Source organism: Syngnathus scovelli, chromosome 2 (assembly GCF_024217435.2).
Source record: "Syngnathus scovelli strain Florida chromosome 2, RoL_Ssco_1.2, whole genome shotgun sequence".
Classification (NCBI taxonomy): Eukaryota; Metazoa; Chordata; class Actinopteri; order Syngnathiformes; family Syngnathidae; genus Syngnathus; species Syngnathus scovelli.
The window spans coordinates 10,021,176-10,040,733 of NC_090848.1; the positions used below are offsets into that span (position 1 = coordinate 10,021,176).

Genomic DNA, 19,558 nt, shown 5'->3' on the forward strand with positions numbered 1-19,558 from the left:
TCAACAGGAGTAAAACATGACAGGAGACTGCAAAATAATAGGTTTCCCTTTTTGTGCAAATGAAAAAACGTTTGCCAACAATTCTGTTTTCTCTGCCTTTCTCAATAACAAATGAAAATGTAAACTCAGCCAACAATACTACATTCAACAGTCACATGATCAAGTTGGCTCAGCCCATGTTGCATTCACATTTTGTGTGAAATCAAATCTTTTTCAGCATGAGCAAAAGTATTCCTTCTGATCAGCACCAATTAAACACAGTCCCATTTCCTGGAGCTACAAGTCCATATAAATAATCATCATCAGAAAAATACAAACAAACACAGCAATCTAGTGTTAGTATTGGACATTCTGCGAGCTGATTGGACCGTTTGTGAGACAGAGTCGACTAGCCGACGCCGACCAATCGGAGGAGACGTGTGATGTCGTCACATTGTTGCGTCAAATGTATCTGAATCTGTTGAATAGGGACGCCCTATTAAGAATCTGGAACAGGAATGGGCAAAATATATACAGCACCAACAGTTCTTCATCTTGGCCTACCCAACATTTATATGAATCAAGAGTCCAAAAATATTTGTTTTACACATTGAAATCTTTCTAAAATCTATGTATTCTTGTTTTTAAATCTCAGTTATATCATATGGTTATTGCTGACAAAATATTTGTTAATTGTACATACACTTCACATTTTTTTTAATGCCATTAAATAATTCAATAGAATGAAATGAACCATGAATAATAAATTGAAAAAAAAATGAATGGGTATTTTCTTATTAAAATAATCTATTTCATATACATTGACACGATTCCCTTGAACACAAAACAAATTTGCCCAGCCCTGTTCTAGAAGCTTGAACAGAGAGCTGGCCAACTCGAAATGAAAACCTGTTCACGCCGCAGCCATGTGGGATCTTCAATGTTTCACGTGGGACATATTATGTCAAAAGTGATACTTTAATCTTTTGTATCTAAATTGTTGTGTGCCTGCCTACCAATTAAGTGAGAAATGAAACAACCTAATCAATCTTTTCAGGGGGCTTTTCTTGAGATCCCTGGGAACGAGGCATAATTGTATTCAGTCTCAATTATTACTTTTCTACATGCAATTGGAGAGCGTGCATCGTTAATTTAATTTTTGGAAAAGGTTGTGGAACACATTTGGTGGAATGGAAAAACTAAATAAATATATGGAATTCTAATTTTCATGTGATAAATTTAGGGGCTGTCTGAAGGGTTCTCGTATGCAAGAACAGTAATTATACAATTAATAATATAATAATATTAATTACAGAAAGAACTCCAATGTTTCCACACCAACCAGTACAAGGAAAGGTCTCTTCAAAATTGTTTCCTTCATTTGATACCATTTTTGCTCATCAGATATACCCCAGGATTTTTTCAATATCTAGTCACAGTTTGAGCTAAAAAAAATTTCTAGCAATATGTCAAGTGGCTTAAATCCTCTCGGAAAATGAAGTTGGATAAGTCAACAATTTGGCAGATTTGCGGCTGCTGGTGTGAACAAGGTTTGTGTTGCCGTGATGACAAAAACAAGTGGACCAAAGAGGGCTTTTTAAGGCGTCCCTAATCAACAGGACAGACAAGTGTATTGTGATTATTTACAGTAATAAACACAAACGTTGCTCTACAGTCACACGCAAAAACATGGCTTCCGGAAGAAGACGTCACTTCCTGTGCAAACACTTTCGCTTCAGCCGTGGCTAATCACTCCATCACCGTGAGATGTCATCAATGAGGCGACCAGAATGTTAAAACTGACCTCAGAGCAGTGATGTTCAGAAATATGGAAGACCTGTTGCCATGGACACAATGTCCTGTCTCACGATTGGTCGTTCATTCACTATGGCGTCTGCATGCAAACCTTTGCCTCACTGACCATGTCAGAAGAGAAGACTTCGTCTCCTGCTCAGACTGTTGACTGATGGAAGAAAGACTGTCGTCACTTATGTACAACAAACACATAGGGTCCACATGTAGGCCGTATATGTGCGTTACCTTGATCTGCTGATCTTACTGCTTCTCGTTCCAGTTGAATCTCCGGCAGAGAAAAGATTGATGTCGCTGGAATAAACAGAGCGAAACATTTTCTCTTCACTTTACTGGGCACTGCAGTAATAACTATGTAATAACTCGCATAACAGCTTGATAGGTATTGTTGTAAGTAGTAGTAATGGTACAGTAATACTTTACAAGCACTAGTCAAAGAGTAGTAGTGGTTTTGTTGAAGTAGTTGTAAAAGTGTCGTTGTAGTAGTGATGCCATACTATATAGTAGTATACTAGCGGTTCTGTAGCAGTACGAGTCAAGCAGTAATAGCTATGTTTTGGTAATATCATTCGAGTATTCAAGTAGTAATTGATGTTTTGTAGAAGTAGTAATACTTTTGTAGTAATCAATCATTGTTGTGTAGTACTAGTTTTGTCGTAATTGTGGTAATAGTAATGCTGTAATGGTTACAGTAGAGTTATAATGTGTACTTACTGTCAGGAAGTCTGCACACTCTGTTTCCAAGGTTACTAAAGTAGCAATGAGTCATAGCCTCAGCTGCTGAAGTCCGTTTCTTTCCTTCAAACTACACACACACATAATAGCACAAATTACTTATGCTTTAATACACAAATACAATTTGTCTACACATATGATTGTTTTGTGCGTGTGCATGAGGCGTTCACTGACCTGCAAGAACTTTGACAGCAGCTGAACGCCATTGCTGCTGAGCCTGAAAAAGACACAATTACAATATCATCATGTTGCGCATCCTTATTGTGCACATTTGGTATCCTCCCAACAAGAGTAACTGTGGTTGTGGATGAGGTAGTAATTACCGGGGCGTGTGATCGCCGAGGTTCTCCGGGGGGTACTGAGGATAATTTGTTGCCACAAATTCTTCGTTGGAACTGATTCCTGGCCAGCTCTCTTCAGTTGGTGTTCCTGTGAGCATGAAAACACACACGCACGTAGACATTGTCTCAACATGCGTTTGTGTCACCTCTGATCAAGTGTATTACAAGTTTGGTTCTGACCCAGCAACTTGAAGATGAAGTGGAGTTCCTCCTCCACTGTGGAACCAGGAAACAACGGCCGACCTGTTGTCATCTCGTACAAAATACACCCTACACCCCTAGACGTGAACGTGCGCGCGCACACACAAATACACACCCATACACACAAATGAGGCAGGTCTATGTAGATGGAAGACAAGTGTGTGTTGTCATGGTAACTAACCACATGTCAATGTGTGTGGAGTAGTCAGTGCTGCCCAGCAGAATGTCTGGTGGGCGGTACCAAAGGGTTACCACCTCGTTTGAGTACGTCTTGGTCGGGATCGACTTGGCCCGGGCCAGACCTGCAACATCAAATCACATTGATATACGTGGACAGACTAGAACCACATGGAGGAGAAAATCCACCTATTGGGGGAACTTTGCAACCACATGAGCAAACTCTACCACCATGTTGAAAATCACTTCATCCACGGAGACAAACAAAGACCACAAGCTCTCACCAAAGTCAGCCAGTTTGAGTTCTCCTCGCTCGTTGATGAGTAGGTTTTGGGGCTTGAGGTCTCGATGGAGAACTTTCCGACAGTGACAGTAGGCCAAACCTCGGAGTAACTGAAAGAGGAAAAGCTGAGAAAGAAGAGAACAGATGGGTCAAGTCAAAATCTCCGCGGGCTCAAAGTGTTCAAGAATGAGAAGATGACACACTTGGACGTTGTGCATATGGATGACGTTGCCGCAGTCGTCCAGATATTGTTTCAAATCTTTGTCCTGAAACACACAAATCCATTCATTGAGGCATGCAACCATGTGAAAAGAGCTACACAAATGTGCTTGCATCTTCTCACCAGGTACTCAAAGACCAGTGTGAGGGACTTCTGTGTGTGGATGATGTCATGAAGCGTCACAATGTTGGCATGCTTCAGGTCCTTCAGCAGAGACACTGATGCAGACAAACAGCTTTTAGGGGCGGGGTTCAAATATTCAGATGAATCTGATTTTTGCTATTTGTGGCACAGCTCAGTCACACTATGGATTCAATCAGAAATCAGATTTTTGTGAAGAAAAACAAAAAATTCCAGCCATATCCCCAAGGCATCATTCACTAACATGAACGCATACAACACATGGGACCTCCACAAGCACCTTCTCTGATAGCCGTACACGGAGCTCCTTCTTCATGCTCCAGACGAATTTCCTTCAAAGCCACCAAGTTGTCTGTCAGTTTACTACGGCCTTTGTACACGGTCGCATAGGTGCCCTGAACACAAACGTCAAAGACAAGATTGGTCAGAGACGGACAAACAAAATGAGAAGTGCGAGACAGGCAGCAGTTCTGACCTCTCCCAGTTTGTCTAGTTTGATGTACGTCTCCAGTTTGCCAAAGCCAATCTCTGACTGCACACAAAAGGACATGGGAGGATCAACGCCAGCAAACAATAATATCCATCGTCACACAACACAACAGAGACTTACCAGAGAGACTCTACGCAACCGCCTGCTAATTGGCTGTTCAAAGAGAGCTGGGCCAATCACATTGCACTTCTCCAGGTAGCCGTCTGGAAGACGGATATCCGCAGGCAATGACAAACGTTTGTTGATGTCCTGAGAAACACACAAAGAACCAAACAGAGTGTCAGTGTGAACATATGTGTATTCACATTTCAGTTATGTAAACAGGGATGACAAAATGTAAACCGATGATAATGATGTTATTTTGGGACTTGTGACTCATGCTGTTCAAAGGCCAACCTGTTCTACTATGGCAACCAGCAGAGATGTTTGGCCATTGCAACCACGTTACTGGCTACTTGTCAAATAAGTCAAAGTTCAAGGAGAAACGAGACTAGAGAAAGACAGATGCTATCACTTTCAGAGTCAGAACTTTATCTTTAAAGCAAGTAAAAGTGTATGAATTCCTGTTTGTCTCCATCTGCTATGGCACTGGCTCAGGCGTTACGGAAAATGGATTCAAGCACGCCACACACCAGAATCTCAACTCAAGTTTCTTTAAATAATGCTTTCACAAGGACTATTATATATTATGAGGACTTATTAAAAAATAAATAAAAGATTGCGCTCACTTACTGAAAAGAATGTTCACCACAGAGTTAGTCCAAGTCAACAGACATGTCTCAAGCTATGCTATGCCCCTCCCTCAATTCCTGCATACACTTTGTTCTTTCAAGTGGTTATAGATGAAAAAGAAGCTATAAAGCTACTAATGTGGCATAGTATAAAAGCTACTAATAAAGTTGGTTTACCTCAGTGGAAATCTTCTTGGTCCTCAGTCGAACTCGAACGGGACTCTGGACGTCATCGGAAGACGACGTGGGCTCGTTTTCTCCGTCAGAGCTCATCTTGACGTCCTCATGTACGATCTCTACTTGGACACGGGAAGGCAGGAAGCAATGTGAGAACACACCGAAAGAAATGCAAGGCAAAAAGCAGGCAGTGTTGCCAATTTAGCAGTCACTATGGAATCATTTCCACATTGCTTTACCAAAGCACTCTTTTGCACGGTATAAGGAGAAATAAAGCAAAAATCACTGTATGTGGAGAGGGAAAGAATACAAGATGTATTTTTGCTAAGAAAAATGGAAGACTTAATTTAAGGCTCCTACCCAGCCGGCTGCTGTGGTTCAAATATGAGCTCAGACTGCGTCCGAGACCTCGAGGCCGGCGGCTGTACGACTGGAAAAGAGACTGGACTGATGAAGATGACCCTCTGACCTTCACTCCCCCAGATGAGGGACGAAGCGTGCCAGCCTCTGAAAGGATTACAACAAAAAACAGAAAGACTTTATTGTCATTGTGTGGTGCAGACACAACAAAATTGAGGTGCAAAATTGAATATTAAAACATAAAAATCATCTAAACCCTCTATTCAACTTCACTACACAATCATGCAGTTCAAATAGCAGCAAAGCATAGTAGAATAGCTCAAATGTGGAAAAAGTGTTGGATGTTATTCGGACTTATTGCTGATTTTTTTTAGGTGTGGTTCTGTTGGGAACAAATATTACCTGAGTCGCTGTGTGATGTAATGTCCTGGTGGTCGCTCAGTGTGCGCTCTCCTCCCCCAGCCCCTCCCCTCCCCAAGGTGAGCGACAACTGCCGCTTGATCTTCCTCATCCTCTCCATGAGGGGGGGTCGTGAAGCTGAGGGGGGCGGGGCAGCCAGCGTGGACGACGCACCTGCGCACATGAAGTGAATGTCATCGAAGAAGGCAGATGAAGATGTAGCACGACAGCAATTTGAGGAACGAAAGGAGAAGGCTTTGACATCTTTCTCAAGAGGATTGCTAAAATGCTAACATAAAACACAATGGTGATGTGAATAATTGAAGAACTACAGTATTTAAATCAGAGTGTTATGGCTTGCCTTGTTTAATCTTATTGAACCTTTATTTAATCAAAATAGAACTAGAAGATCAGTTATGACAAAGGTCTCCTTTACTGTACACTGGACCAAAGATGGTCTCACAAAACATAAAATAAGCATTTATTTGTTAATGCAATAAAAATTTACAAAACAATCAGTTCAGGGCTTCATCTGGGAAAGCCACTCTTGTAGTAACAGATTCAAGTTCTTCTGCTCATTAATACAACTACCAGCAGTGCAACAAGCAAGACAAATTTCAATGCAATGAGGGCTAATGATCAATTTGAAAAGTGGGTGTAGAAAAGCGTTCCAAAAACACCGCTTCATGCAAAACTCATTATAATCAATGGGAGCATTTGACCGGAAGTCTCTTGCCGGATGTTCCACCCACATTGATTGCTCCGGGACAGATCTCAGTAATAAGGTTGATAGTACAGTAGCATAAATAGCACACTTCATTCACACTTCAAAAGTTTTAAAGCACTGCTTGAGCTCACAGTTATTTCATTTCGTTATACATATTGCACATATAAATTACAGTAAATTTTGATTAAACCTGTGTCCATTCTATAAGGTGAATACAAACTAATTTTGATCAGTGTCATGAGGCGTTGCTGTACAGTATTTATATCTAAGATATTTTCGCACAACAATTCAAACCAAACACCCCGAAACAAATACAAAAATCCGTATGAGCTCACGGGCGCAACGCCTCTTGGGATGTATTTGATAATCTTAGCGCTCTTCTTCACAAAGTGCATTGTGGGATACATTAAGGGTAGGATAATTTGTGATCGCTATATATTCGCAAAACACTATCAATTCAAAAACTCGCTAGATAACGTATGATGTGATTCAAGCTTGTTGTTGTTAGCTGTTAGCCACAGTGTCGTCCCACTTCCCGGCGATTTCTTGGGACCCGGCTATTCCATGGTTTAGGTTGCCCCCACCAAGCTCTCGGTAGTACAGGGGACGTCTATTTGCTGCACCTCAAGCATTAAAAATGTAGGCGAATCGGCGTGATCCCCGGGTTATCAGCCGCTAACATCGCGTCCGCTTCCCCTTTTCCTCTGCCCGTTATATCCGACGCGAACACAGCAACGGGTTACTCACCGGGAGGCCCGGTCCCGGCGTCGCCCTGCTTGTCTTTGGCTCGGTTCAGCGTGACTGTGTGTGGGATTTTTCCTGCTCCCAGTAATCTGCCGCCATGTTGCTCCTTCGCACATTCGTGACGTCACGCCTCCCTGCCACCGTCCTGTGCGCGCGCACAGATTGTATTATGTCTCATTTTCCGTATTATCATTTTAACAGCAAACAATTTTCAAATAGACTGAGGAAAAATCATATGAGACTTTATTTGAATGTTATTTTGATAAACAAAATCTTAGTACATTTGTGCTACCACTCTATTCAGCTCGTTGATGGCCAATAAAACGTTTCACCATGACTTCTGGCTACCACAAGTACAAGTAGAGACCTTGTTATTTATAAATAGAAAAGTCACTGAGAAAGCAGGATTTATGGTTTAAATATATTTGTCCTTGTTTAGCCGACACGGCAGTTAGAATGCCATGTTGAAGAAGTAAATCACTTCCAAGCAAGACAAAACATTGGCTGTTTCATTTTAACAGGGAACTTGTTTGAAAAATAGACATTGTGAAAATTCATACTCAACTCAAGTTAATTGAGTTTTCTGTTGCTCGGATTAATGGCCGCCGTGCATGAAACGGATTGCACGCTGTAGAGATAACATTGACTGGCAGGCTAATCATTATGATTTACTAAATTAATCTGACACCCCAACTGTACATTTTTTGTCACACCATTATTCCTTGACCAGATCAAGTCTGTTGGGAGTTAAAAATCTTTGCCAACAAGGAGACGTTTGATTGGCTCTTGAGCTGGTGCAGGCGGTCCTTGTCTTGTTGCTTTTTGCTGACAGAGTTCATCATAGTCATCATTGTCTCTTTATTCTTCTTTTTCTTTCTTTGGATCTCCTCCTCCGTCTGGCGTTGTGTGTAGTCCCACGTTTGCTCTTTCGTCTACAAACAATATTACGGTGTGAATATGTACTGTGTCTTGGCTTGGCTTGCAGTGAAATAGCGATACAAAGAGTGGGAAATGAGAGCACAAGAGGGAGTAACAAGATGAAAAAATGAAAAAAGAGCAGAAAAAGAAACAAAAAGATGCAATGACAGTGACAGGTAGAGGGGGAAAGTGCGAGAAGAGCGAGAAGGGAAACAACTGAGAAAAAGAACGAGAGAAAGAACAAGTGAGACAGAAAAAACAAAACAGAGGAGACAACGAGCAAGATAGACAGAAAAAGCAGAAAAGGTAGAAGAAAAGAAAGGATGTGAAAAAGGAGAAAGGGATAGAGCGAGGAAAAGAAAAGAAATGGCGAGGAGAGGGGGAAAAAGAAAGTGTAAGAGGAAGACAGGAATAAAATAATACAAGATGAGGAGGGAGATGCGTGCACGAGTGAGTGACAAAACATAGAAAGTCTGTGTGTGTGAGCATGCAGGTAACTCACGTGCTCCTGTGCGTCCATTTTCTTCCGCTTGCCCTTCTTGCTCTCTTTATCTATGTGAGCGGTCTTGTCTACATTTTCCAGGTAGAAGTTGGTTTCCCGCTTGGCCTGCGACACTTCGGTGCGGAGGCGCTGATGAAGAACCATTTGCTCGTAGGCCAGGCGCTCACTCAGGTGTGTCCACTGGAATTTGTGTAGGTACTGCCAAGCCAAAGACCTGCTGTTAGCTAGCTGTTAGCCACGCTGAATGTCGAGCGTTCGCCGTACCTTGATGCACCAGAGGTCAGACACAAAGGTCTGGCGTTTACGTGTCGCCATGGGTGTGTTGTGAAGAGACGCCGCCACGCGCTTAGCCACACGCTTGTCACGGAACTCCACCCAGCCCTCGGTGAAGCCGCTCTTCTTGCAGCCCGAGCGCTTCTTCTTCCCTTTCACCTGGCCATCTGCCCGAACGGCGACACAACACAGTCAGATGAAGAAAACCACGAAAAGGACACTGCGAGAGGACTGAATGGGATCATTCTCTGCTTGCCTGCCAACAAAAACGGAATAACAGAAATCGCAGCGGTTTGTTTATGTTCAACCGTCAGCCGCTAAAGCCAACGTGAAACACAGTCAGAGGAGTTGGGAAGGTTGCTGAACTACAGCAACAAAATGTTCTCAACGCTACTTTTGAAATCCTCTCATTGTCATTCTTTAGTCAGCAGACACACCTTAAAAAACAAACGCTGCATTAAAAAAAAAAAAAAACTAACTAATAAAATCCATACATCACTGAATCCTACCTTCAGGTTGCAAGAAGATTCGCCCGATCTCGCCGTAAACAGCCAGAAGATTTCTCATATGTTTAGGCCTGAATCTTGGAGGGATATGACCCAGGTAAATAATTCCTGGAACACACTTTTTGTCCGTGGAAGAGGAAGTCTTTACAAGCCCTTTCAGTATTAGTTGTTTTCGCTTTTCTTCTTTTTGACTTGAGAGCTTCCCATCTTCCTCCTCGCCTTCTTGAATTATGGTCTTCTCTTCTTCCGCTTGCTCTTCTTCTTGAGTTGTAATATTTCTATCCTCCTCACTTTCTTCATTTGTAGAGTTCCTCTCCTCCTCCATTTGAGCTGTCATCATCTTCTCTTCTTCCACTTCTAATTGTGCTGTCGTCGTCGTCTTCCCCTTGTCCATCTCTGCTTACTAGAATTAAAAATATTTGATTTAAAAAGAAGCGATGGCTCCTCGCGTATAGTACACTTGAAGAAACGAATGTACGTTTGTTGAAAACATGTCAACCCTTAACACAATGTGATTTCCGCTTAGTTTCACACAGCTATTATTAAGATATTAATACTTTTAGTGGTGTGAGTAATAGTGTAGCAAATGTTTTAAACTAATGTAATGAAAGAATGAGCAGGACGCAGAAAAAGCAGGTGAATTTATTTACGGGTACAAAATCGATAAGATATTGCTTCTGTTAAATTTGCGTGGACGTCTACGTAAGTGGTGGGATTTTTCTTCCAAAAATAATGAATGTACATTTATCTAGCTACCACAAATAAAATAAACTCACCATTAAAACTCTTTCTTCACGTGCAAAAGAGGTCGCATGTTAGTGACGACAAAGTAGTGATGATTACTCACTTCCTGTTAAATCGTGTGATTTCATATTAAAACAGTAAAAGTAATTTTATTTTGATGGTAGCTTTCCTATATTTTTTCTTGATACTGAAGTTGGTTCAGCTCAAACATGCATAAAAAAAACTGAAATCTACGCATGTTGTTTGAGAAAAGGGGTAGGCCACCTTTACACAATACACATTACAGTAGAATTAAGGAACTTAATGCAAGTTCTGTGCTGATTTGTAAAAACGAATACAATTTAGAATTATTCAATGTATCCTATTTTGGTTTTAATCAAGTTTTAGTTTTGCACTGACCCGAAATGCGATCGTAATGCAAAAGGGCGTCACCGCCTCGCTTTTATTTTGAAGTCGCACATGTTACAGGAAGTGAGTTGTGGCCATGCGCGAACCAATATGCGACCTTACCTGCGCGGGAATGTTCAATCGCATTTTGTGCAAATAATTTTGGAAGGTCTCAGAGGTTAACTATGGGTGTTTTTTTTAATTGCCAGGCGTTTGTGTCGAGGCTGTCCAGGTTGATTGTCGTGAAGTGGCTGATTCTAGACGCCAGAAGCTAATGTTTAGCAGGGAAACAGGATGCAGAGACCGGTGTCCACTCTGCGACTGAGTCCACAGGTCAAAGTCAAAATCCTCAACGCAGGGTTTCAGATGCTGGATGACGTCATGCAAGTCAGCGCACTCGAGCTTAGTCGAGGTAAATTCTCGTTTCACAGACAGAGCGAGAGGTTATGACCTTATAGTAAAATCTGCACCTGTTTTCTTCAAATAAATAAAACTAATAAGTATTAAAAACTCCGATTGGCTGGCAATCGATCCAGTGTCTAATCTGCCTCTGGCCCAAATGAGCATGAATAGAGTTCAATTTACACCAAATCAAGATAGAAAACGGATGGATGGTATGTTAATTAATGCAATCTCAGAACATCAACATCAATTCCAAGCAAAATGGCTGAGCCCTGAAGATCTCTTTGTTGCAGAGGCAGGTCTGAGCCAAGAGGAGGCGCTGGAGGTGCTTAAGGCTGCGAGGCGGGAGGGAGGAGCTGATGGAGAAGGAGCAGCAGCAGATGGAGCTTCTTTGACCGCACTGGATCTTCTGCAGAAGGAAGAAGAGCAAAACCGCATCGTGACGTTCTCCTCACGGCTAGATGCTGCGCTCGGAGGAGGACTTCCTGTCGGGAAAACCACAGAGATCTGTGGAGCGCCGGGAGTGGGAAAAACACAACTTTGGTGAGGGACGTGCATCAGCTCTATATAGCGCTTTTCCAGATGGCCCTAAATTCTTCTGTAAGCTGCAATACTATTAGTTCTTTGCAGAGGATTAAATGAATAAAAGTACAACGATGGCAGATGATGTGACACGAGTATGGCATCAGTCTGCAGCTGGCCGTGGATGTTCAGGTGCCCCCTTGTTTTGGCGGACTGGGGGGTCAGGTGGTCTTCATTGACACAGAGGGAAGCTTCATGGTTCAAAGAGCGGTGGACCTTGCTGCCGCCACAGTCCGCCATTGCACCTTGCTGGCTGAAGGAGCCGAGCAACGAGATGCCGCCTCCACCTTCACCGTGGAAACGATCCTGTCCAACATCTTCCTGGTAACGTGACACCCCAACAGGAACCTGTATCCACTTCACATCATCAGGTGATGTAGTCATGCGCTCACTTTCCATCTTGGTGTACCTCAGGTGCGTTGCCATGACTACGTGGAGCTCCTGGCCGAGATCTACCTTCTACCCGACTTCCTGTCTAGTCACCCGAAGGTCCGCCTCCTAGTGATTGACAGCGTGGCCTTTCCCTTTCGTCAGCACTTTGACGAGCTGCAGAGTCAGCGAACCCGCCTGCTCAATGGCCTGGCCCAGCAGCTCATCTCCATGGCAACCAAGCACGATTTGGCGGTGGTCCTGAGCAACCAGATGACCACACGGCTGCAGGGCGGACAATCTAAGCTGGTCCCTGCTTTGGGGGAGAGCTGGGGTCACGCGCCCACCGTGAGGCTCCTCCTTCGGTGGGCAGGTTCACAAAGGCAGGCGACCATCTTTAAGTCGCCAGAACATGAGGAAGCCACGGTTAACTACCAAATCACAATGGATGGCTTTAGAGATGACGACCGATCGGAGGAGCCGCCAAGTAAACGCCCCCGAACACTGGCAGACCAATCGGCTGCCTGCTAGAACAAACTTTGAAGCTGCCATCCTGGGTTCACTTGTATGAAGACAATCAGAGTCAAGGGTTTATTTGTCCAACTACAGTGTTACCTTGAGAAACGAGCAGGGATGTAAAGCTATCTCAATTTCACTGTTTTATCATGGTAATAAACTCCGAGTAGGACCACATGGTACACTTTCAGTGTTGGCAATTTGTATTTTGTTTGTCACTCACCTGTTTGTTTCTTTAAAAACTCCCTAAAGGCCCAGTAAAGACTTTGAGTAAAGAATTTTCTGACATTTTATAAAGAATTTCAAAAGTTCGAAAGGCTCTTCAAAAAGTCCAAGTCTGCCAAAAGTCAAGTTGCTTTTTGCCAACTTTCCTGTCACTAGTGTCTTTTAGAGATCCTAGTGTAATGTCATAAGACCTGTTGCATATATTGCTAAAATTCCCACAAGTAGATAAGTGCGCACCTTTAACTTGAAACTCTTAAACTTCCTGTGGTGACATTAGCTGTGTCGCTAAATGCCGCTGTGCTCCTCGATCCATTTGCGATATCGGCTCACTCGCGTGTAGATGCCTGGCTTGTTCCTGCGAGCGCAACCATCACCCCAGCTCACCACGCCGGCCAGGAAGACCCGCCCATTTGGGCTGATAACAGACAGTGGACCACCAGAGTCACCCTGACAAGAGTCAAAGATAAAAATAAATTGTTGACGGTAAATTATTCTGTTTAGACATTGCAACTGCTCAGTAATCTCTTTAAAGACTCTTCAACAGGTCTTTAAGAACAATTCATAAAGTCCAGCAGACTTTAAAGCAAATCATTCAAGACTCTTCTTCACCTGGCAGGCATCCACACCACCTTTGAGGACGCCGGCACACATCATCCCATCGGTCACCTCATTGTTCATGGCAATGTTGCACACCGAACTGCTGATAATGCCAACTTTGGCTTTCTGCATGACACTCCCCGCCACACCTTACAAATGACACAAGGATGCCATCAAAGTTCTCATCTGACAACTTGCTTTTGCGAGATTAAAAATGTCAACAGTTTGCCCACCTCGCTCTCGACTGGCGCCCCACCCGGTTATCCAGGCTTCCTGGCCGGCAGGGAAGCGGTGCGTGGGTGAAGGCAGGCAGATGGGCCAGATGTGCTGGTTGAGCGGCACGTCCGAGTCCAGCTGCATCAGCGCCACGTCGTTGTCGAAAGTGAACTGGTCGAAATGACGGTGGGCCACGATCCGCGACACCTTCCTCCTCACCGTCCACTCGTTAGGCTGGCTCAATATGTGCTGGCCCAAAACGGCTTCCCATTGGTCAGCCTGCGAGTGCCTGCGAAACAAAGTCTTTTGTTTGATACTGGTCACTTTCAAACACATAAATTTTGTAATTTTCTTTCTCAAACTTAAAAAAACTTTGAATCTACAAACTCTTCAACAGCAAAGTCTCTCTAGAAATTCAGACAACTTTCTAAAGACAACTTTGAAGATTCTTAAGCTAGTTTGAGAAACTCTTTGGAAAGTTCAACTGTAGTCTGTAGTGATTCTAAAATGAGTCACTTTAGAAACTTCAATTAGTGCCAAATGTTTTGCTACGCTAAAGAATCTAGTCTATAAAAGCCTCTGAAAAATTCTGACTTGTTGGTGAAGACTGTTAGTCTGATTCAACTTTAGACTCTTTAACAAGTCATAGTTAAACTCATAACTATTCTGTAAAGACACCTAAGAAAGTAAATCCGGTTTCTTTTTCACAACTTTTAAATCTTCAAATAATTCAACTGGACCGTAAACACCACACAATAGTTATGGGTGATCTCCTCGTACCTGGCCGAACCCTTGTCCTGGACGCAGTGGGCGGCCGTCAGCAGCCAGCGGCCACTCAGCAGGGAGGCGCCACATGCGTGACCCTGGCCTACCAGCTGGAGGCTGACCTGCCAGGGCCACTCGCCCTCTTGCGACGCCTCACCACCGACAATGCGAGAACTGCGGTATGGCTGCAAACCACACTCTGAAAAAAAAGGACATAAAACTGGCTCCTTTGAAATCATGGAAAGCTTTTGAACCTGGAATGAACTTAAAAAAACTTTAAAGCCAACCTATGTCAGCATTTAACTTCCATACAGCAAAACTACTTTGCTGACTTGACTTCAATAACATAACAGAAAGGGTGGATGGTGTGTGCGCACGTAAAACGGACATACGGCAGGCTTCTTCATCAGATGCATCCTCGCAGTCAACCTCCCCGTCACACTCAGGGTTGACTTTGTCCAAGCAGTGTCCGTTTTTGCAACGAAAACTGGAGTCGGAACACGTCGTCACGTCGCCCGCTGTGGGACATCACAAGCAAGTGTACAAAAGTAGACATGATTATGAAACAAATGTCTTGCTTTGACCCGACTGTGTCCATGAGACAGGTGTATGACAGGTATGTATTCATGAGACAGGAAGCATGTTCCTTCTTACATTTTTCGCATTTGAACTCATCAGACCCGTCGCTGCAGTCATCTTTGCCGTCACACAGCGTCGTCCGCGAGACGCAGCGAGCGTTCTTGCAGCGGAATACGTTGGGAGCACAGGCGCCTGCCGAACAATATAAAGGAGATCACATTTCATAAAAAAATGAGGTTCACATCTTGGTGTGCAAACTCCTGATACGCCTTTCAGTTAATTAGTTAAATTATATTTACAAGCATAAATATGTATTGTCATTTTTTATAATCATGATTTTTGACATATACTACATTTTAAGCTTTTTTATTATTTTTTTTTAAGTCAACATTTCTGCAAATGATCCGGCCCATCTGTCTGTTTTAAATAGAAACTCACTGCACTCTTCCTCATCGCTGGCATCACCGCAGTCGTCAACACCGTCGCAGTGCAAACGGGAGTCCACGCACCAGCCATTGCTGCACCGGAAACTTCCCGGGCAAGCTGCTCCGAAACAAAATACAACACAACACCAACTATCATTATTAAACAGTAATCAGTTTTTTTTTTTTTTTTAAATACGTAAATAAATACATTTAAATGTATTGATTTATTTAATCAAAATACTTAAATATGCAAATAAAATTGTATACAATTATTCAAATAATCAATGCTAATTCAATAACACTAGCCCCAATATGGTACAGAAGAGGCTGTAAAAAGCATAAAAACACAAAACGCCCACACAACAACACAACACAGACTGTTTGACTGGTAGAAAAAAGATTTTACAGTCACTGGGGATGAAAGCCTCGAAGGCGGCGAAGAAACCCTGGTGCACATACGACCAGTCCGAATTGAATTTGACGCTCATCAGGTTGCTTCTGCTGGCCACTGTTGTACTTCCCTCTTTCGACCCGCACAGCCTGTGATGCAAATTTGATTTCTTAGAGATGGCATGGATCATTAACTCCGATGTAATATGTTACTTTAAATTTATGTAGAGGGCATTCAACATGATGCAAGTATTCTACACATAAGGAACATTTGTACATACAAGTTGTTTTCTGTGTTTGGTGAATAAAAATGCTGTAATATTGTATACTAGATGCATCACATAAAACAACACGTTGGACTGAAACAATGAGAATATAACCTTCGGCCGTTGACTTCCACATAATCTCTGGAACAATCGATGGAGTCATTTCCAACGTAGAACTTGCTGAACTTGACTTTGACAGACTTGCCCTTCGACACCTAAAAAAAAAACAACACACACCAAGCAGCATTCCCACTTCAAGTTTCGTCGGTGCGTGTGAGCAGGGGACAGACTACGGAGTAGTAGATACTGGCCTGGATGTTCCACACGCACGAAGTCCGAGGAGGATAGCTGGACGGGAAGTACGGTGAAGAAAATTGGCCCACGTCACCACTCAGAGTTCCCCCACAGTCTGCTGGCAGCATGGAGCTTAAATGCAACATCCTAAATATTCCAAATGAAAAAACAGTCACGTACCCACCTGGTGGCTCCAGAGGGACCTGTGAAAAGTTGGCTATGAAGCCTGGAAAGTTCTTCTCCTTGTTGGTGACCAGCGTCAAGAGCATTACGTTCCCCGACGACACAAAGGACAGCAAATGTTGAGGAATCCCGCAATGTCTGAAAACGCAACACGTACACTTTGAAGCTGTACAAATCTTGATCATGGAAATGAAAGGTGAGACTGAAGTCACAAAGATGAGGTCATGGAAGTGGACAGGGGTCACCAAGTATTTGTCAGAAGGCCACAGAGATGAGTGCTGAGAAGATAAACATCAAGAAAATGTGCGACGGAAATACTCAAGACGAAGCATCTCACTCAGCGATGGCGGTCTGCTCGATGGGCGCTAGCGAATCATAAATCTTGACAAAGTCGTGTTGGCAGTCGTCCTCCAGAATCAGCTTTTGGAAGTCCAGTCGCACGCGGTGGGCAGCGTCCGCTCTCAAGCGCCACTGCAGGTAGACGTTGGACGGGTACGAAGAATCAGGGAAACCCGGCGACTGAATGACTCCGCCCTCTCGGACATGCACGTTAAAGGACTTCTTGACTGGAAACCAGCAGGTTGTTACCTTGTTAGTCACACCAAATATCAGCTTCAAAATCAATTACCCAATAAGGATGATGATGTCATCCGTGGATCAATGGCTGCACACAAACAAGACAATTTTTACATGGATGTGTCAGCTGATGCCACTATCTACAAATCACTTGTTTGACAATTGAGTGGCGTGGCAGGACTGACCTTTCGTGACGACGGCATCGACGTTGAGCGAGTGCTGGGGCTTCAGCAGCACTCTCCCTTGCCGACTTTTTTGACTTCCTGCCGCCATTTGCAGCGACTGGACGGCGACATCTACTGAGTCCTGCTGGGGCTCGGGGATGCTGAACTCGGAGCGGTAGTACGCCGTCAAAGAATCACTACCGCCATCGCTGCAGCGAGGTAAAGATGCCACCTTGTTGAAGAACACATTTTGCTAACACGATATCATGTGACCCACCTGAACGCTTCCACCGATGAGCGTTGAAAGTATTTGGTCAACACCGTGTTTGTGTCGTACATCACTCTAAGCTGCAAAACGAAACGTGATAACGTCAGCCACAGTTGACCTCCCATCGAGCCCACGCAGTCACTCACCTGCTGACTGACGAGAGATGCCATCTTGACAAATGGCTTGCTGTCGGGGTCCTCATAGTCTGACAGGAAGCGCTGGTTGGCGATGGACATGGAGCCCACATAGACGCGTGGCTTGGCCATGTCCTGATGCACTAACCACATAATAACACAGAGTGGGTTTGTTAGTTCGATTTTTTTCAATTCTTCAAAACTAATTTTAGTTTTTTTTTTTATAAAATTTATATATCATCGTAGCTTGTTGCTATGGAAAACCTGTGGGGGCATCCCAGCGGTGGTGGTCATAGCAGTTGAAAGAATAATGTTTTAATAGGAAGCAATTGCAGCATGGACAGGAGTAGTCAAAAGGCCAGGAACATCAAGAGCTAAAGTGAGCTGGTGAGGTCATCACCAAGATGTTCTTTTACATTTTGTTCAAAATACGGTATGCTTTTATTTATGATTTTTCATTAAGTCAGTTGCGCACAGTTTAATTTAATATGCAATAATGCTGCATAGTAAATGCATTTCAGTGAACCTCATTATTTATCCTCATTTTATAGCATAAAAAGGCTTATTTATCCATTGTCCTCAGTCTTTATTGAATATTAGAGCAAAAGCTCTGTACGCACAATCTTCCTTCAAGTGGTAAATAAACAGTCAGGAAAAACTTAGAAATCTGGCAAGAAACCTTGGCCCATATGCTGATGGAAAAAAAAAATCTCACTACACTATACTTCACAAACCAAAGTTGGTAAGTATGCATTAGCTATCATAACTTTGGTTCATGCGGACAGACAAACTGTACGGGGAAGAAAAAAAAGGGTCCACTCACAGTGGAAGCGCCACACAAGAATTCCGGTCAGCAGAGACAGAGAGACGGCTGCCGCCACTAGGCCGAAAACAATGCACAGTTTTCTTTGAAGAATTGGCCTCTTCTCCACTTTTCTGACATCTGGGGCTGGTAGAAATTGAAGGTTGGCATCCCGATCCAGCTCCTGATGGGAGGGCAATGGTGATCCAGTCAGATAAAATTGTCATTTCAGAGAATTCTATTAATGTTCAGACATTTCTAGTCTTTCTACCGAGTAATAATATAATATAATATAATATGATATAATATGATATAATATAATATAATATAATATAATATAATATAATATAATATAAGGAAGACAAACGATGAACTGGCCAATATCAGGACACACAAACAGTGGACTGCCAGTCATTGCCAAGGCACATAATTCAAGAATTCAAACCTAAACACTTTGAAAAACACTCACACCAGAACACAAACTTAAAAAAATCAGATTCGAATTCGAACCGAAACGGTGAGACAAACATGCTGAACCGGTTGGTCCACTCCACTTACTTGTCTCAGGCTGAATTTCTGTCCCATCTCCAAGGGATCCATGATGACGTCACTTTTCCCTCACTTAGCTGTGTGCGCGTACTCCTCCATCGCGTGCAGGTAAGTGTGCGCGTCCACGTCGAGAGAGAGAGAGAGAGAGAGAGAGAGAGAGAGAGAGAGAGAGAGAGAGAGAGAGAGAACGTTCCCAAAACTTAAAAAAGGTAGAGGTGGTCTATTGAGGTTGTCTTAGGTCACAAGGCGTTGTACAGGAGTTTAATCTTTCCCGCCCCATTACAAAAAAAAAAAAAAAAACGTAGAAAAGCAGGCGATGGGAGGAAAAACTTGGTCCTTCTGCCGACGAAGCTACTCACACAATGCACTGCGCGACTTTTTCACCTGTATTGGGCGGGGCGTGACCTAT

General features: G+C 43.2%; 4 protein-coding genes across 11 annotated transcripts; 1 reads left to right on the forward strand and 3 right to left on the reverse strand.

The window, feature by feature from the left end:
- Positions 1-1,434: 1,434 nt before the first annotated feature.
- On the reverse strand, positions 1,435-7,671 carry LOC125988054 (cyclin-dependent kinase 16). Of its 3 annotated transcripts, XM_049752820.2 has the most exons (18): positions 7,521-7,671; positions 6,050-6,220; positions 5,648-5,794; positions 5,288-5,409; positions 4,500-4,628; positions 4,365-4,421; positions 4,170-4,284; positions 3,872-3,966; positions 3,732-3,794; positions 3,530-3,653; positions 3,250-3,370; positions 3,048-3,145; positions 2,850-2,955; positions 2,701-2,743; positions 2,506-2,596; positions 2,020-2,085; positions 1,901-1,942; positions 1,435-1,816 (listed from the first exon to the last, which is right to left on the reverse strand). In XM_049752820.2, exons 2-17 carry the CDS (start codon positions 6,165-6,167, stop codon positions 1,905-1,907), a joined length of 1,533 nt encoding a protein of 510 aa, XP_049608777.1. In that variant the 5' UTR covers positions 6,168-6,220; positions 7,521-7,671; the 3' UTR covers positions 1,435-1,816; positions 1,901-1,904. The 3 variants fall into 3 exon arrangements, with proteins under 3 accessions (XP_049608777.1, XP_049608778.1, XP_049608776.1); XM_049752821.1 differs by having other exon boundaries at positions 1,435-1,942; positions 5,288-5,406; positions 7,521-7,670; XM_049752819.1 differs by having other exon boundaries at positions 1,435-1,942; positions 7,521-7,670.
- A 67-nt stretch (positions 7,672-7,738) lies between these two features.
- On the reverse strand, positions 7,739-10,588 carry abt1 (activator of basal transcription 1). Its single transcript, XM_049752842.2, has 5 exons — positions 10,493-10,588; positions 9,720-10,119; positions 9,202-9,377; positions 8,938-9,135; positions 7,739-8,449 (listed from the first exon to the last, which is right to left on the reverse strand). Exons 2-5 carry the CDS (start codon positions 10,108-10,110, stop codon positions 8,249-8,251), a joined length of 966 nt encoding a protein of 321 aa, XP_049608799.1. The 5' UTR covers positions 10,111-10,119; positions 10,493-10,588; the 3' UTR covers positions 7,739-8,248.
- A 284-nt stretch (positions 10,589-10,872) lies between these two features.
- Positions 10,873-19,526, reverse strand: LOC125988043 (suppressor of tumorigenicity 14 protein homolog). 5 transcript variants are annotated; one of them, XM_049752796.2, is made up of 19 exons: positions 19,159-19,526; positions 18,622-18,784; positions 17,811-17,941; positions 17,674-17,744; positions 17,418-17,605; positions 17,285-17,320; positions 16,994-17,222; positions 16,658-16,794; positions 16,491-16,591; positions 16,294-16,394; positions 15,930-16,063; positions 15,537-15,641; positions 15,174-15,290; positions 14,912-15,037; positions 14,535-14,718; positions 13,772-14,043; positions 13,551-13,687; positions 13,179-13,388; positions 10,873-11,658 (listed from the first exon to the last, which is right to left on the reverse strand). In XM_049752796.2, exons 1-18 carry the CDS (start codon positions 19,198-19,200, stop codon positions 13,227-13,229), a joined length of 2,436 nt encoding a protein of 811 aa, XP_049608753.1. In that variant the 5' UTR covers positions 19,201-19,526; the 3' UTR covers positions 10,873-11,658; positions 13,179-13,226. The 5 variants fall into 5 exon arrangements, with proteins under 5 accessions (XP_049608753.1, XP_049608752.1, XP_049608751.1 ...); XM_049752795.2 differs by having other exon boundaries at positions 10,873-11,734; XM_049752794.2 differs by having other exon boundaries at positions 10,873-11,756.
- Positions 11,114-12,906, forward strand: rad51c (RAD51 paralog C). 2 transcript variants are annotated; one of them, XM_049752840.1, is made up of 4 exons: positions 11,114-11,259; positions 11,543-11,792; positions 11,939-12,155; positions 12,246-12,906. In XM_049752840.1, exons 1-4 carry the CDS (start codon positions 11,142-11,144, stop codon positions 12,729-12,731), a joined length of 1,071 nt encoding a protein of 356 aa, XP_049608797.1. In that variant the 5' UTR covers positions 11,114-11,141; the 3' UTR covers positions 12,732-12,906. The 2 variants fall into 2 exon arrangements, with proteins under 2 accessions (XP_049608797.1, XP_049608798.1); XM_049752841.1 differs by lacking the exon at positions 11,114-11,259 and adding an exon at positions 11,407-11,461.
- Positions 19,527-19,558: the final 32 nt, after the last annotated feature.

What these genes read in the sequence shown, in the direction of transcription:
- LOC125988054 (XM_049752820.2), bottom strand. Translation starts at nt 6,167, where the DNA reads ATGGAGAGGATGAGGAAGATCAAGCGGCAGTTGTCGCTCACCTTGGGG. An exon ending in CTTCATCTTCAAGTTGCTGG is followed by an intron (nt 2,956 to 3,047) that starts GTCAGAACCAAA and finishes TCATGCTCACAG; the next exon opens with GAACACCAACTGAAGAGAGC. An exon ending in AGTAAGATCAGCAGATCAAG is followed by an intron (nt 1,943 to 2,019) that starts GTAACGCACATA and finishes TTCTTCCATCAG; the next exon opens with TCAACAGTCTGAGCAGGAGA.
- abt1 (XM_049752842.2), bottom strand. Translation starts at nt 10,110, where the DNA reads ATGGACAAGGGGAAGACGACGACGACAGCACAATTAGAAGTGGAAGAA. An exon ending in CTGACCTCTGGTGCATCAAG is followed by an intron (nt 9,136 to 9,201) that starts GTACGGCGAACG and finishes TTGGCTTGGCAG; the next exon opens with TACCTACACAAATTCCAGTG. An exon ending in AAATGGACGCACAGGAGCAC is followed by an intron (nt 8,450 to 8,937) that starts GTGAGTTACCTG and finishes TATTGTTTGTAG; the next exon opens with ACGAAAGAGCAAACGTGGGA.
- rad51c (XM_049752840.1), top strand. Translation starts at nt 11,142, where the DNA reads ATGCAGAGACCGGTGTCCACTCTGCGACTGAGTCCACAGGTCAAAGTC. An exon ending in CGCACTCGAGCTTAGTCGAG is followed by an intron (nt 11,260 to 11,542) that starts GTAAATTCTCGT and finishes TCTTTGTTGCAG; the next exon opens with AGGCAGGTCTGAGCCAAGAG. An exon ending in GTGGGAAAAACACAACTTTG is followed by an intron (nt 11,793 to 11,938) that starts GTGAGGGACGTG and finishes GTATGGCATCAG; the next exon opens with TCTGCAGCTGGCCGTGGATG.
- LOC125988043 (XM_049752796.2), bottom strand. Translation starts at nt 19,200, where the DNA reads ATGGATCCCTTGGAGATGGGACAGAAATTCAGCCTGAGACAA. An exon ending in TCATCGGTGGAAGCGTTCAG is followed by an intron (nt 17,606 to 17,673) that starts GTGGGTCACATG and finishes ACCTCGCTGCAG; the next exon opens with CGATGGCGGTAGTGATTCTT. An exon ending in GGTCCCTCTGGAGCCACCAG is followed by an intron (nt 16,592 to 16,657) that starts GTGGGTACGTGA and finishes CCATGCTGCCAG; the next exon opens with CAGACTGTGGGGGAACTCTG.